At 37.9% G+C, this 16,841-nt stretch overlaps 2 protein-coding genes and 1 long non-coding RNA gene across 4 annotated transcripts in view; 1 reads left to right on the top strand and 2 right to left on the bottom strand.

Annotated features, from left to right (window-relative positions):
* Positions 1 to 16,841, bottom strand: part of LOC134649539 (uncharacterized) — a 405,305-nt gene that overhangs the window by 131,103 nt on the left and 257,361 nt on the right. The window lies entirely within an intron of this gene.
* Positions 3,101 to 16,841, bottom strand: part of LOC134649461 (muscle-specific protein 20-like) — a 28,317-nt gene continuing 14,576 nt past the window's right edge. Inside the window, exons 2-4 of the mRNA XM_063504221.1 lie at positions 5,733 to 5,941; positions 4,740 to 4,860; positions 3,101 to 3,475 (exon numbers count right to left, since the gene is read on the bottom strand). Of these exons, the coding sequence (XP_063360291.1) occupies positions 3,284 to 3,475; positions 4,740 to 4,860; positions 5,733 to 5,941 (522 nt within the window). The 3' untranslated portion in view covers positions 3,101 to 3,283. The remainder of the gene's footprint in view (positions 3,476 to 4,739; positions 4,861 to 5,732; positions 5,942 to 16,841) is intronic.
* On the top strand, positions 11,669 to 13,356 carry LOC134649472 (myophilin). The gene is made up of 4 exons (XM_063504231.1): positions 11,669 to 11,818; positions 12,272 to 12,471; positions 12,573 to 12,693; positions 12,927 to 13,356. The coding sequence occupies exons 1-4, from the start codon at positions 11,813 to 11,815 to the stop codon at positions 13,107 to 13,109; spliced, it is 510 nt and encodes a 169-aa protein (XP_063360301.1). The 5' UTR covers positions 11,669 to 11,812; the 3' UTR covers positions 13,110 to 13,356.

Genomic DNA, 16,841 nt, shown 5'->3' with positions numbered 1-16,841 from the left:
AGCTATAGTTGGAATCGGACAGCATAGTTAAATTCTTAGCGCTATTTTGGACCATCCCGGGGTTAACCGGTTAAACCTGGAGTTAGCGTTGTTACCAGTACAATTTGACGCTTAATCCCGGGTTAGTGGGATGGTGCAAGTGGCGTGGCGCTTAGTATCTCTAGTTCTCTAATCCTATCATTACGTAATCGAAATGAGACCCTATTGTGGTTTTCATGCGGTTGACTTTTTGTTGCGATCATAATTCGTTACTAAATGGTTTTCGACACATTTGCTGCCTTTTGTACCAGGCTCGCATGAAATTCGAACGGTCGTCCAAATCACGCCATCGAACGGAGATAAAGCGAACTATTACAATAATTTTTGCATGCCTTCGTTCGGCTATTCACCACGAGATGTCGATATGTTTAGCAAATATATTATAATGTGAAGATTGTGAAGTAATATATTAGATTGTGTCTTGTGTCGACCACCGTACATTGATTTCAATTTTGCTCAGTATTTTAGTTACTTTCAGCCACATTCGAACTTTAAGATACGTCAAATATTAGATATCTAATATAAACAAGTGTCAAAAGTGAAGTTTTTGTTTGATGAAACGTCACTTTTGACACTTGTTTGACACTGACATATCCGATCCATATCGTTTAGATCAGTGTTTTTCAATCTTTTTCATGACGCGACCCCCTTTGTATGAACAAAATATTTCGCTTATGTACTGCCTTACAGCTGGTAAAGGCTTCGCGACCCCCCAGGGGGTCGCGATCCACAGTTTGAAAAACACTGGTTTAGATATAGGTGAACCAGTATCTATTGAGGGTGCGCCATGTTGCGGAATTTCACTGGAACTAATTTTTTCATACTACACTGAATTGTCACCCTATACATGAGAATAACAGCGCCCTCTTGACAATTATCATATATTACTGGTCAGGCTATAACTAACATTTGACGTATCTTAAATTTCGAATATGGCTGTTTTACTTGCTTCGATGTTCGAATAAACATCGCGAAATGGTATGTCACAGTTTATAGATGGTCAACCAAATCTTGTCAGTAAAAAAAGGCGCGTAATTCAAATTTTCTATAGGACGATATCCCTTCGCGCCTACATTTTTCAAATTTGCCCCCTTTTTCTACTGACAAGATCTGGTTGACCAAGTATATAACATATATTACTACTTATTCCATTATTGCACTTCTCTGAGGTGCGGAAACATTTTGTTCGAGATGTCGTCTCTTGTTATATACCTCAATGACTATAGTTCGTTTTTTTAGCATTAGAAATAAGGTAAACAATCTTGATGTGTCTTTAAATTGAAAAACACATTTTAAAAATAAGTTACGGTAAATATGTAACAATTATGAATCTAATATGATCTTTTATAGTCTTCTGCTTTCATACGAGGGGTGTTCAAAATATTCTCGGTATGAGAATGAAAACAAACAAGTACGAAAAGTTTGATATTTTTATTTTTCAATATACTCCCCCCCTATGTTCATACACTTAAAAGATCGATCAATTATTTTTTTTAATCCCTCGTAAAAATATTTTTTATCTTTCGTGTAAAAATGCTCCTCCACTGCCGCCTTCAATGCTTCATCGTCAGAAAATTTATTTCCACGCAGATCCTTTTTAAGATTGGGGAGCAAAAAGAAGTCGCTGGGGGCTAAGTCCGGACTATACGGTGGGTGAGTAACAGTTTTAAACCCACATTCAACAATAGCTGCCTTGGCAATATGAGCAGTATGGACGGGGGCGTTGTCATGCAGAAGCAGAATACCTTTGGTTAACTTTCCTCGCCTCTTTTCTTTAATTACATCCTTTAATTGACGTAGAATGTTAGCGTAGTACTGTCCTGTGATATTTACACCTTTTTCTTTATAATCGATTAGTAATACTCCTTCACAATCCCAAAATATCGTGGCCATGACCTTGCCAGCTGAAGGGATGACCTTGAACTTCTTGGGATGAGCTGAACCCTTAATGTGCCACTGCATGGACTCTTGTTTACTCTCTGGGTCATAATGATGAACCCAGGCTTCATCTCCAGTAACTATTCTTTGCAGCACCTCATCAGGATTTTCACCGCACAGGTCAATAAAATCGGAACAACAAGCTACACGCATGTCTTTTTGAAGCCGAGTCAGCATTCGCGGAACCCATCTTGCACTTACTTTTGACATATTAAGATGGTCATGTATAATATCATGTACGGTACCAATAGAGAGATTGGTCACTTGTGCTATAGATTTTACCTTCACTCGACCATCTTCCAATATAAGTTTTTCCACTTTATCAATATTTTCTTGTGAAGTAGCTACTACAGGCCGGCCAGGTCTAGGGTCATCTTCAATACTCTCCCTTCCGCGTTTAAACTCGCTTGACCACTTTTGAATGGTAGATAAAGAAGGAGCAGACTCACGGTAAACACAATCCATTTCCTCTTTTATGGTTTTTTGATTTTTACCCTGTTTTGTCAAGAATTTTATCACGCATCGATGTTCTAATTTAGTTAACATTGTCAATTCGCACAGGATGTTCATGTTTGTTCAGCAATTGCAGAAAAACAAAAGACTATCTCGGTTCGAATTATACTTTTTTTTAATGTCAATGAATAAACCTTAGCGGCCAGTAACGAAAGAAATTTTAGAAGAGGTCGTAAGATATCAATACCGAGAATATTTTGAACGCCCCTCGTAAGTAATAGTTATTGATTTTTAAAAAGTGTTTTTCAATTAAAAGACATGTCAAAATCGCTTACCTTCTTTCAAGTTCTTTCTAATGCTAAAAGAAACGAACTATAACCATACCCCGAATTAGCTGTTTTCAATAAAAACACGGTGTATAGGTTAGGTTAGGTTAGGTTAGGTTAGGTTACCTACAGCCTCTTTGCTTTTTTTGGTTCCTATGCATACATTTTGATATAATCTGACAAAACAATTTACATAGGTTGTCATTGGGTAACCTAATGGTGGAAAAAAAATGGTGCAAAATATCGATTTGAATTTCCCTCCTCTTTCTACTAATAAATTGGTTTGCCAGACTATGCATCCCCACATTTTTCTATAAAAAAAATCAATGAAAAATTGGTAGTGAAATAAATATTTATTTATTGTTGCATTACCTCCTTAAATTACATACTTATAAATATTAACATTATGTGGTAATATAAGGGTATAATATGTATTTTATGAAACAGTTGATTAAATAATAAATAAAATAATTATTGCTAACATTGACTAGGCATCATCTCCTCAAAAATCCTGTCGCCCTAGTACTTCACTTGCCGAGGATGATCTTGCGGGACGCGCCAAAGCTTTGCCCAGATTGGGTCGCGTGTTTGTTCGTGCCAGCTTGCAGACCGATCACAGTCTGTCCTGCCCTAACGACATCTTCACTGAACTCGCGTCTGTTTTCTTCAGCAGGTTTAGGGCCGAGGAAAGGACCGCGCCATTCAGGATGTTTGTATGCCTGAAAAAAAAAACATATCGGTGAACCAATGATGAAAATGCGCGCGACGAAACTTTGATACGCGGACGGGCATGATAGTAGCAAAGTAGCTATTTTGGTCGATGGTGCCTTGGACCAACCATATATAGTGAGTGAGAGTGATATGTAAATAGTTATTTGTACAACAAGAGATCAAAGTTTGATATTTCTTCGAGTGCTCATTTTGAGTCCCGTGCAAGCGAAAGATTCTATACTAGATTCACGAGCGTAGCGAGTGAATCTAATTTAGAATCTTGAGCGTAGTAAGGGACTCAAAAGCGCACGAGATGTAAATAACTTTGATCTCGTGTAGTTCACAAAACTTTTCACCTCAGCAGTGAGAAGTGAGAACATATTAGAGAACCCGAAAAATGTATTCCTTCTTCATCACTTACCTATTCACTCATGTTTTCTTAAGATATACTAACAATTAAGTTTTTACCTCAACAGCTCGAACAAGGGTACTTTGCTACTTAAAAACACTGAGTGAGCAAATTCGTATTTTGCTCTTTTTGTCTCACTCAGTGAGCAAAATGCGATATTGCTCACTGTTTTTAAGTAGCAAAGTACCCTTGTTCGAGCTGCTGAGGTGAAAAAGTTATTATTGCGTACCTATTCATAATATAGAAATAAATTTTCTTATGACATTCAAATTTAGAACATCTCTGAGAAGAAAAAACCAATTCGCGTTGACCTCTATTTTAATATCAGTTGAGATGAAGTTTTATTCGAAATGAAATGTCAATTGTATACCTACAATTTTGACAAATCTCACATGTTACTCGTAGTTGGTATCGAACATGTATCGAACGATATGGCAGTTGGTCCCCATTCCCCAACTCTATAGTTCGTTTTTTTTTTGCATTAGAAAGAACTTCGCAGAAGTAAGCTTGTGGTTCCAAATCCGGCACTTGTAGCGGTAATAATTTTAAGTAAATTATATGTAAGTTGACCATGCTACATTAGATAATTCAATAATTATTAACAATATAAAAACTGCACGCTTGCTTCTGTGGAGTTCTTTCTAATGCCAAAAAAAACGAACTATAGTTTGTCTCTGAATTAACAAAAACTACGGTTGCGTTTTATGCGTGAAAAAAGTTTTCATTCACTCACTTTGTTCGTTTCATAAACTCACACTCGTATTTTAATGCCATTCATTATGTAGCAGTCACATAAACTACTATTAGATACTTAATACTTAATCGGCTTGAAAATAATAAAGTATGTGACCTAGCAAACTTACAGTTCTGCCAATGGCGAAGATGGTCGTGGTGACAAGAGCAATGTTCTTCTGGTCCCAAAGGTCCGTGGTCTGGAACAGGTCCACATCGGGCACGCCGTATGTCACGCACGCCTTTTGAAACCTGCAAAAAAAGAAGAAAAAACAAGTCAATTTTAAATAAATAAAAGGTAAAGGTATAGGTAGAGGTGGTACCTACCTAGATTTCGATGAAATTTGCTATTGGAGGTTTTCGGAGGCGAAAAATCGATCTAGCTAGGTGTTATCTCTGGGAAAACGCGCATTTTTGAGTTTATATTATCTATGTTTTCCGAGCAATGCTCGGTCTCCCAGATATTAATTAATTATTTTCGTATATATAATTGCCTTACAATACTAATGATATCAATACCACACTTGTTCATATTCATCAAATTATATTATTCCGCTCCCATCTAACACAAACAACACGATATCCAACGACACTTCGATTGTTAAAAATGTTAAAATCCATTATTGCAGTTCGGCTTCGGTCTTCATATCGTGCCAAGAATATGTACTCGTTCACATTATACCTACTATACTTGATACACTCGAAATCATAGCCCTTTTTCGTTGAAATGTGGGTCAAATATCTAAACTATTCATCGATAAATCGAAAAATTCCCGTTCCTAGAGATATTTGCTCTTACCACAAGTGTGTGATTAAAGATTGCTCATTCTTCTTCTTCGCCTAGCCTTTTCCCATATCATGTGGGGTCGGCTCTCCTCGTCATTCTTCGCCAGGCGTATCTGTTCTGTGTCGTCGAGAGATTTACTTTCTTAAGGTCTTTGTTTATGACGGACATCCAGGTCGTAGGGGGGTCTACCTCTGCCCGATCTTTTGAAGCCGGTGTCGATGTTATGAACTTGTCTAGTCATGTGATCTTCTGGCCTCCTCATGACATGGCTCATTGACATTACATGCATAGTAGTTTAGTAGACGATACATAATTTGTTTTTTTTTTGCATACTCACTGGCTAATGTTGTCCATGAACTTGTAGTCCCCGCCAGAGATGTTGACCTTGGTGATGATGCCGGGTTGCAGCCGGTTCATCAGCTTGCAGAGGATGATGCCGTCCCGCAGTGCCAGCTCGTACGGCAGGTTGGGGAACCGCTCCCCGATCACGGCTTCTATCCAGCGCTGGGCTTCTTGCTCCTTCTCGGGCTCACGTTTGCCAGCGCACTGGAATGTGAAAAGATTATGATAAATGTGGAGGTAAAATGGAATACCTACGTGGGAAAAAGATCGGCGGCAAATTATAATATTTACCGCTTAGGGTCACTTGCACCATTCACTAACCCGGGGTTAACCGGTTAAACCTGGAGTTACCATGGGTTTAACCGGTTAACCCAGTGTCAAATTGTACTGACACATTGGGAATGGTGCAAGTGGCGCTTATTTAGCGTCTCGGCTACTTTGATTTTGTATAGATAACCAAATTATATACAAGTATTATAAGTACATATTTTGCATTTTAAGGCTAAAAATTTTATGGAGATGACAGCTGTCCCCGTACTCCAGCTATGTTAAAAATACTATAAGACTTTTCTGCTTAAAGCTAAGAGAGAGAGAATTCTAGAAAGAGAGTAAATTATATACATAGAATATGTATATGCAGGGCCGCATAACCCATTAACTAATTTTTTTGTTGTGCCTACCAAGTCAGTTTAACGTAGTATTATTTAATACCGAAAGGAGGGAAATGCGTCATAAATGGATTTCACACAACTTTCTTATTTCATAATATCATACGTCCGTGCGTTGTTCTTATCGTGGGACATTCCCATATTACCACGTGTGTTGTAAAGGACAGGCAATTTACGTTTAACAACAGCTAAGCATCACTTAGCCGAGTGTATTGCAACACAAACAATCTAGGCAGCTAGATCTACAAAATTATGGTACGTGTCTTGTTTAGCTAACTAAGTGTAAATCCTTATTTTCTGTTTGCGTAATATTATTTTAAGGATAAATGAAATGCATTACCTAACCTAACCTAACTTCTCGTAAATTATCAGCAGAGATCGGACAAATTTGTGACATTGCTCGCAATAATGTGGACATGACTCCAAAATTGATTAAATAATTAATCATTTAATTAATTTCTTACCTGAGGTTTAATTTTGATTCCTAATCAATAAATAACACAAAGAGTTTTTTTAATGTAAATTTATTTAAAAAAATAATCAGTATGTTTTCCAAATTTTCTGTAGGTACTTATTTTTTTATATCAAAAATATATTTAAGTGCTATTTATTGACTAGGGAACAAAATTAAATCTCAGGTAAAAAATTAATTAAATGATTAATTATTTAATCAAATTTGGAGTCATGTCCACATTATTGCGAGCAATGACGCCAATCTGTCCGATCTCTGATTATCAGTTACGTTCTCGCGCGCGCCTCCATACATCTTGCGCGACTTCAAGTATGGAGTCGCGCGCGAGAACGCAACTCATGCTAGACCGCCTGACGAATCTTCTCCTTTTTAGAGTTTCGTAATCAAAATGGCAAAACAGAAACCCTTATACATAGTTTCGTCATGTCCCTCCGTATATTGTAATTAAATTACAAAAATTGTATTAAAATAAAACAAAAATATTATTAGGAGGGACGTAGGAAGGTAAGGAACTCTTCATTTTGTGTGGCCGAACACGATTTTGGCCGTTTTTTTAAACTTTTAACAAACTTAGTAATTTAATGTGTATACCTACTTAATAGGAAATGTATTATATACAGGTATTTGTTGCAAATGTTAGGGCTTCCCCAGCCACGCGGCCAGTTTGTTGTTTTTGCTTGGATAGCGGCCAAACTGGATCATTTATAGAATATTTGATACTTACCACTAAAAACAGAATCAACACTGTGCTCTACAATTATTTATTTCATTTAGTCTAAACTCACTTCAATAAAGTAGTAAGTGGCATAGATTAGTTAAAAATTATTGTGGCATGTATAATAATTATTTTGTAACATTTAAGGTCTCTGCCCACTACACCGTATCATACCATGACCGTGCTATGAACGTATCAGGCACGGAATGTAACGCGACACGGACTACTATGCCCACTACACCCCGTGTCCACATTGTTTCATATCCGTACATAACGGGTTTAGTGCCCGTAGTAACAGCGTATCATCCCCATAGCATCCGCCTATAATCCCCGTAGTATCCGCGTTTCATCCCCTTAGTACCCGCGTTTTATTCTCGAGAGCCAGACTCGTCAGAAAGAGCCAGCGAACGGTTATCATACTGGCAAGAGCGAGCAACAGATACGGCAACGCGTTTATAACGGGCTTAGAACGGTCACCATAAGCGGTTATAACTCGTATGCTCATCGTTTCGCCGCCTGCACGCACCGCCTGAGCGTTTCGGCACCGGCAAAATATCCTCACCAACATTTTTTGACGGTCCGTGCATGGCACGCTACGGGTATGGTCGGTGACGGAACGGGCTAGTGGGCATAGTCTCATACATTTTAATACAAAGATATATTTTTTGTCTGACACGTTCATAGCACGGTCATGGTATGATACGGTGTAGTGGGCAGAGACCTTTAGTTATATGTGACGTCCCACGGATAATGGTACCTTATGGCCGTTGGCGCTTACGCTATTTTTAACGTCGCTCCGCCGCCGCGCGCTATTATTATTGCGGCGCTTATCGACGTAAGCGCCAAGTGCCATAAGGTACCTTTTGCCGTGGAACGTCACATATTATTTTTTACCGCACCAGCTAGTAAAGGGTCTCTTTATACTTACTTTAAAAAGAGAAAGTTGCATTTTATCCACAAGAGTGGCAAAGTAATTTGATGCAAGTATTGAGTTGTTTACTTATAATTCGACTGGTAGAATTGACTTTAGTGATGAGATTTATTTGGATTGGATTTGTAATATTTCACCCATGCCACGCTCAAGTTTTTACTTTTCGAACCACTTGCTACACTTGTGGTTCAATTTTGGAATCTTTCGCTTGCTCTTGCTCTACGTCTTTGCCTACTTACTCCCACTTGCCACTCATCGAGTAGGTAAGTAGCCGGGGTTATATGTACCTCCTATAAAATTGTGTATGCAAGGGGGGGTCTTTTCTCTGCAGCTGACTGTACAAGGGGTTAGACAACAACTTTGCCCTTTACCTACAAGGTAAAACGAATAACCATTGTCACTTTCTCGAGTCAAATAGGACCCTTGTTGTATTGTAACTGAAGAAACAACGCAATCGCGAAGTGACAAATACTAAATTCGAGTCAATCATTTAAAAATGACTGCGACTCGATGACAAGTGGCGTCATATATTACTGAAGACCAATTTTTCACCGACTGCTGAGAAAATAGAAATACCCACTTCAAATTATTTGAAAATACATTATTGTTGCCAAATGTCGGATTACTTAAGTGGCTCCCGAATGATGTCTGCTAATTATTTTTTTTATTTATAGGTGGTATTTGTCATTAACATTTACATATAGTAGGTATTTAGACCTAAATATTAAAGCGAACGATAAGAAAGAGAACGGAGTCCGGAAAAAAAAGTTTATTTTTGATTAAAAAAAACACTTATTTTTACAACAATACTTAAAATATTATTTCCGAACTGAATGGTTTTGAATTGCAATGGATAAGATCATTGCAATTCAACGCGGTAACTCAGCAAATTTGATGGACACCTTTGCACCGGGGCCCGGGGGTTGCGCGGGGAGTGCTCTTTCAGTAATTTTATTTTGTATAGGTATTTAATTTTGTATGTGCTAGAAATAACGCCACGTAAAGTTCAAATAAAATTATATTTAAATTACCAAGTAAAAACTACTCTCAAGTGTTCGATTCCACTGCAGTCAAACTAATTTTAGACAGAATTCTTTACATTCGCTAAAACTTTGACGCAATAAGACAGCTGTTCTGCAAATCAAATATCTAATTATAAATATTTTCGTATTTGTGTAAGAATGCTTTAAGTAAATAAAAGTATTAATAACGTAGAGAATAATCATCTAAAATGTTAATTACACGACTGCCCAAAAAAAGGAGTGTATTGTTTTTGTTTTGTATTTGACTCATAGTTTTGCTGCAATAAAAAAATACGTAGATCGTAAAGAAAAGTGGCTTAATTGAACCAACAATGTGAAGGTACCTTTTTGTTTTAAAACACGGCAAATATGAAAGAAACCTGTTCAGAAAGAAGTTTGGTGTTCGAAATAAAAAGTAGTATACAGTAAAAGCAGTCTTTCTGAACTCACTCTGATGTACAGTCGGCCAAAAATGTGGTCTACCACCCTACGGTTGAGGTTCGTTTGAACGTTATGAGACAACAAGGTCGATTTACTTTAAACTCCGTTAGAAAAGTCAGCCTTAGCGATCGTTAGATCTCGCAGAAACTTTTGTCAAAACTGGTAGACCACTTTCTTGGCCCACTGTACCTAGCAGCAAAGGAGTGTGTGTAGGCCAACAATGGAGGCGCATTAGTGTTTGTTAATACATTTCCTCTTTTATACCAGCGTTGTTTTTCCAAACAGGCCATCATCTATAAATTACGCTAATTCATCATTACCGGAAACCTCGAACCTCGAAGTCTTCGTCTCGTTACGTCACGGCGTGTTTAATTTTCAAGACGTTCAACACTTCTATTTCTGTACGTTTTAGTTCATTGACTACTCCTAACTACTGTCTGAAGTGTTGAGATTTCAGATTGAATCCATTACATAAACAATATATATCTTTGAATTTTTCCGAAAATAGTAATTAAGTAGTGTAATGTTTTATCTTTGATTTTTTTCGAAATAGTAACTAAATTGTGCTACTTAAAATTTTCGTAGGTAGTTTCGTAGGTTAGGTACATAACATAGTTACCTATATTTGGTACCTTTGCAATAGTTGCATTCAAGTTCCTATAAATGTCATTTTGAGTAGGTAATTCTATACAAAACTATCGGTGTAATGTATTATATTAATCATTTGATTACGCAATAAATTCTAATATCAAAAAAGATAAATTATCTACATCCGGAGAGAGATCGGTGTTGTGGTTGGTGTGGTGGTGGGAATAAAAATACCTATAACTGATCACAGCTCTTAGTTTTATTAGAGTTCAGTAGCCACAAATAAACACTAACATCATTTATTTCGCCGATGACCGCAGAGAAAAACGCAATGTAGAAAATGTATAGAGTCTGTAGGTACATACATTCCACGACTCTTCTCTTTCCGCACAGACCCAAGGGGAGCTGCCCAGACACAAATAACTGGCAATTAATAAAACTTATTTCTTTCAACAAGATTAAGACGAAAGTGGACGACCGCCCCGAAACTCTCTGATCTGAGTGGAATGATCCCAAGAATGTCCAGTTTTGTAAGAATCGGGTTTTTTATTTTAGAAAACGACCTTTATTTAACATTATTAACATTACATAGGCATCGATAAAAAAAAATCATATTATAAATAACCTAACTTAAGACGAAAAATAATTCCAAATTAATGTTAATAAGAGGAAAATGGGGACTATATACGTTTGTATGGTGCGGCGGTCGTCCTCTTTCCTTTTAAGTTTTATTAATTCGTTCTAGGATTTGCAGGGTTGGGTTTGTTAATGGTTAAAAGTAAAGTAGTAATACGTACATCCCTAAACATGCATCACCGAATATTTGCTACCAACATTTTAAATGCAACTTGAAAAACAAAATAATACTTTAATTGCTTATGGCATTAAGATCGCCTTTTGTACAGTGTGTTTTCTTATGTGCAATAAAGATTAAATGAATAAATAAATAAAATAAAACTATTTTGACTAATTTATCCGTATAAATAGTTATGTTTCATGAGTGCGATAACCGAAGACTTTTGAAAAATAAATTTAGTTTCCTACGGGACCCAGGCATCTGCAGAGTTGGCACTTGACAGAAGATACATTTATGTTATGTTTACAGTGCCGTAGAAAACATTTGGGCGTCCGCCCGCCCCCGCGACGCGGTGCTGGGCGGGCGGCAACAGAACGCCAGTCCAGCCGCTGGTACCGCCGCGAAAGCTCGCCCCAGTGATCAGTGCTTTTAAAACGCCAAAATGGCAGTAAGTTTTTTTTTACTTGGCTTCAGTTTCCGTAGTTATTAAACAATTTTTAGAACGGTTCACTAAACTTTTTTTTAAATTAATCTCATGCCAAAAAAAAACATTGTGCTTTCGACATTGTCTTGACCTCTCGCCGTCGCTTTTAAACAGCCGTATGGTTAATTTAACATTAATGTCTAAGAAAGTTTCGTAAGCGATCCCTGACGTCAATGACGGATTAATGAGATAGACGCGTATGCGCAGCTGCGCGCATGCGTCAGTAGACGCATACGATCTTTTAAATCTCTCCCTTAACTTTCCAGAGGGGATCTTTAGGCGCCCGAGTTACTTAAGACGTTATTTTCGGAGATGATGCTGGAGCGGCCATCAAACGAGTTGGCACTGGAGCTAGCGCTTTATGGCCGGCGTTCAAAACGTTTACGACATCGCTAATGATAATTATACCAATTTCAGCCCAGGAATAAGGAACAAGAACAGGAAGTCCTGAACTGGATTCAGGCGGTTATCGGAGAGCCTCTGCCTGCTGGTGACTACGAGGACGTTCTGAAAAATGGCATCGTTTTATGCAAACTGGCCAATAAGCTATTGCCTGGCTCCGTCAAAAAGATCCAGGAGAAAGGAACCAACTTCCAGCTGATGGAAAACATCCAAAGGTAATAATCAAATACTGTCTGAAAAAATAAAAATCACCCAATACAAAAAAATTGTGTGTTTGTTTAATGACATACGAGTAAACAAACAATTTTGTTTTCAGGTTCCAGGCTGCTATCAAGAAGTACGGAGTCCCGGAGGAAGAAATCTTCCAAACTGCTGATTTGTTCGAGAAGCGTAACATCCCCCAAGTTACTCTGTGCTTGTACGCTCTTGGCAGAATTGTAAGTCCTTCACTTTTCTCGGTGTACCTAATTAAGTAGTTACAACTATGGAATTTTAGTTTGGCGTTTTGTTTATTTTGATTTCCTGTTATAATCTTAACTCAAAGGATAGCATTTATAAAAGGTTATAAGGTTAGGTATCCTAAATGTAACCTGAATGTTTTTACAACTTTTTGGGACCCTATCAAATATTTTGATTTGTGTGTTTCAGAATATTTATGTTTTTGTTTCAGACCCAAAAGCACCCGGAATGGACTGGGCCTCAACTTGGTCCCAAAATGGCTGACAAGAATGAACGTACCTTCACTGAAGAACAGCTCCGGGCTCACAACTCGGAGCTGAACCTTCAGATGGGTTTCAATAAGGGCGCTTCTCAGTCGGGCCACGGTGGTTTCGGCAACACCCGCCACATGTAAATTATCTCTTCAATGCTTTTTTAACAAGTATCTCGTACCAATGGCCATTAATCAGTATTTTTTACGAGAACAGCCTATTCCAGTCTTGTAGGTAGGATGACTTTTTGTACGTTTCGCTTACTGGATGTAGTTTTTGTGGTTTTCTTTACTATGTTTCATCTAAAGATACATTATCAATTAAATTAATTTACTAATGTAAGCTACAGTAAATTAAATGAAACAATATGTGAGATTTCTGCTTAACATCACCAGAGATTGTAAAAGGTTGTATTGCTAGAGAGTTATTAATCTAACGATTTTTATTTTTGTTAAGATTTTTACAAGTATGTGTAAATATTTAATATTATTTTATAATAAATATTATTTTTAAGAATTCGTTATATTTTTTTCGTTTACTTTATTTCATGTTGGAAAAGCAAAATATTATACAAGACTGACGTAAAAATTCTTGTTATTGCATGATGAAAAATAAGTGCATGGAAATATGTAATACAGAATTTACTATGCATACTCGATTATAAGTAAGAAACGCTGCTGTTAACAGTAAACATTTGTTAACCTTGGGAAATCAGTTAACTTTCATTTGAAGGAAAGCATGAAGAATTATACATTATACCTAACTACCCATGTGCTTGGTCTAGGTAAGTATATGAAACATTGACTTAATTTATTTCTTCTAGTCCTGATACACCACAAGCAGGGATGAGCATGCTAAAGATTTCTTCTGCTATTATCTGACACGAATAGTTAGTTAAACTATACATGATAAATGTATAAATAATGAATTAAATTACTAGACACCCTTGGCCTAATTAACTGCTGCCCAGGCATTAATTTTCCTGACTGGTCGAACTAATGCCAAGACACGATCTGAGCACTTAATTTACATTGAAGATTAATTTCAATTACTACATAAATGTATAGGTACATATTTGATTAAACATACATTTTTGCATTTAATTGTGTCACTATCACTCTTAATTCAATGGCACAATTTTAATGAACTGGTCGAATTGTATTTATAAATATAAAAACGTTAAGTTATTTTGTTTGGCTAATAGAAATAAAAATGTGTCTCGACAAACGTAAATATTTTAAGAGTAAGAGTTACTTTAAGAAACAAGGTAAGTGAATTGGAACTGTATCTCTTGTTTTTTTTAAGTTATGAGTTATGATATAAGTGGCACTCGTTCCTGCAAAACTATAGAACTTAAATATGCAAATTTGTTCTCAAATGTCAAATATATTCAAAGTGAAAATCCATTTGAAACTTATTTGAAACATATGTTACGTAAAGGGCATGCCTAACTTGGACTTAATACCTATAATTTGGATTAATCAACAGTGTCAGGCAAAAGCTGTGTTTATGTGCCAGAAAGCAGAAATGTTTTTATCTACACTTCAAATGCATCTCTTTTTAGAAATGACCACCAATATTTAGCATTCTATTTCAAGCAAAAAATCTCTGCAAGATTTACGAGGAACAGATCTTTGACAATGCGCAGACGAGAATATTTAGATATTCCTAACGCGTGTAGAGGTCGTCGAACTGTTTCATTCATTCTACATACATATATGAAAAAGTAACAGGTTGTTAATATGTCATGTGAAGCCATGACTTCGTTTGCAACGATAAAACTGAAATAGCCGGCGCTGAGAGCTTCTTGTGGTTTTGTTAAAGGACTGTAAACTAGAAAATTTTGCGATTTGTGCCAAAATATTTTGAAGCCATGTTTTGAGCCTAAAGAGTCATCACTCATCAGTCTTGTTGTTTCTAATATGTACTTATTTAATTTAAACTGGAACGTTAATTTTACAGACACATTCCCTGCCAATCCGTTAACATGCCAGCACAAAGAGCGAGGCGTTTTTAGGGTTCCGTAGCCAAATGGCAAAAAACGGAACCCTTATAGATTCGTCATGTCTGTCTGTCTGTCTGTCTGTCCGTCTGTCCGTGTATGTCACAGTCACTTTTCTCCGAAACTATAAGAAATATACTGTTGAAACTTGGTAAGTAGATGTATCCTGTGAACCGCATTAAGATTTTCACACAAAAATAGAAAAAAAAACAATAAATTTTTGGGGTTCCCTATACTTAGAACTGAAACTCAAAATTTTTTTTTCATCAAACCTATACGTGTGGGGTATCTATGGATAGGTCTTCAAAAATGATATTGAGGTTTCTAATATCATTTTTTTCTAAACTGAATAGTTTGCGCGAGAGACACTTCCAAAGTGGTAAAATGTGTGTCCCCCCCCCTGTAACTTCTACGCCGCACCGCAGCATCTTCATTTCCGTGACACGCAGTTCCTGCTTGTGCCGCTCTAGTAAAGGCCAAGTCTCGCTGCCGTACAGAAGGGCAGGTCTAATGATGGTCTTATAGACCTGTCCCTTCAATTTAATCGGCATTTTGGGGTCACAAATAACCCCAGTCATCTCCCGCCATTTGACCCAGGCAGCGGATATTCGGGCTTTGACGTCGCTGTCGATGTCCCCGGTAGTGCTAAGTACAGATCCTAGGTACTTAACTTGATCCGTGCGCTTGACCATGTCCCCGCCTATGCGGACGGGTAGAGGATCTGTACTATTGCAGGCCATGTACTCTGTCTTCGCCACATTTAGTTTAAGACCGCCGTTCTCTAGCGACCCCCTCCATCTGTTCACCCGCTGGACAAGTCGGCCCTTATCAGAGTCTGTCAGCGCGATATCATCAGCATACATGAATAGCCACGGTGGCTGCTCATGGTAGTCTCGGATGCTGGCTGACAGGGCGTCTAATATCACGCTAAACAGAAACGGGCTGAGCACAGAGCCCTGATGTACTCCAACGGTGACAGGAAAGGGGTTGGTGTCACCAACAGCGGTCCTGACTATTGAATCGGAATCGCGGTACATGTCCCGGATAGTGTCAATATAGGCCTCAGGTACAGCCTTGGACCGCAGCGCCCACCAGATCATCTCACGAGGGACACAGTCAAAGGCCTTTTCCATATCCAGAAACAGGAAATGTAGAGGCGTGTTCTTTGCTCTGTATAGGGATACATTGCCATGAGGATCCTCAGAGCAAATACAGGGTCCATCGTTCCGCACCCTGGCCGAAACCCATACTGACATCCCGAGACTGTACACTCCTGTCGGAGCCGAGCATCGATTATGCGCTCAAAGAGCTTCATGGTGTGAGACATAACCTTTATACCGCGATACTTGCTACACTCCCGCACCGAGCCCTTACCTTTGAAAACTGGAGTAATGATACTCAGCCTCCACTGGTTGGGTATCTTCCCTGTGAGGAGTATGCGGTTATAAATATCCGTGAGTATTATTTTTTTTAATACGTCATAAATCGCCTAAATACGGAACCCTTCATGGGCGAGTCCGACTCGCACTTGGCCGCTTTTTTTTACTAGTACATCAATTTAGCATGTCTTTTTATGACGCAATGTAATTTTTGATAGCGGTCCACTGCTCCAGAAACTTCGTTCAGGAGGCCAAGAGGAGCGTGGGTTAGTGCTTGTCTATGACCAGGCCTGTTTATCTTGACCAGCAGCCAACGAACGGGGGATGTGCGTTAAATATATTCTTATACATGACATAAAAACCTTGACACACACAACATTTTAACAGCTCATTAGGAATTGTGATTAAATTTTATTTTTAACCGGCGAATTTCCATGAACAGGCGTTCTACGGAAAACACACAACCAAATCAACATAAGAAAACACAAAGATTA

The sequence above is a fragment of the Cydia amplana genome, chromosome 1 (assembly GCF_948474715.1).
Source record: "Cydia amplana chromosome 1, ilCydAmpl1.1, whole genome shotgun sequence".
Classification (NCBI taxonomy): domain Eukaryota; kingdom Metazoa; phylum Arthropoda; class Insecta; order Lepidoptera; family Tortricidae; genus Cydia; species Cydia amplana.
This window is presented reverse-complemented; position numbering and strand designations above follow the sequence as displayed.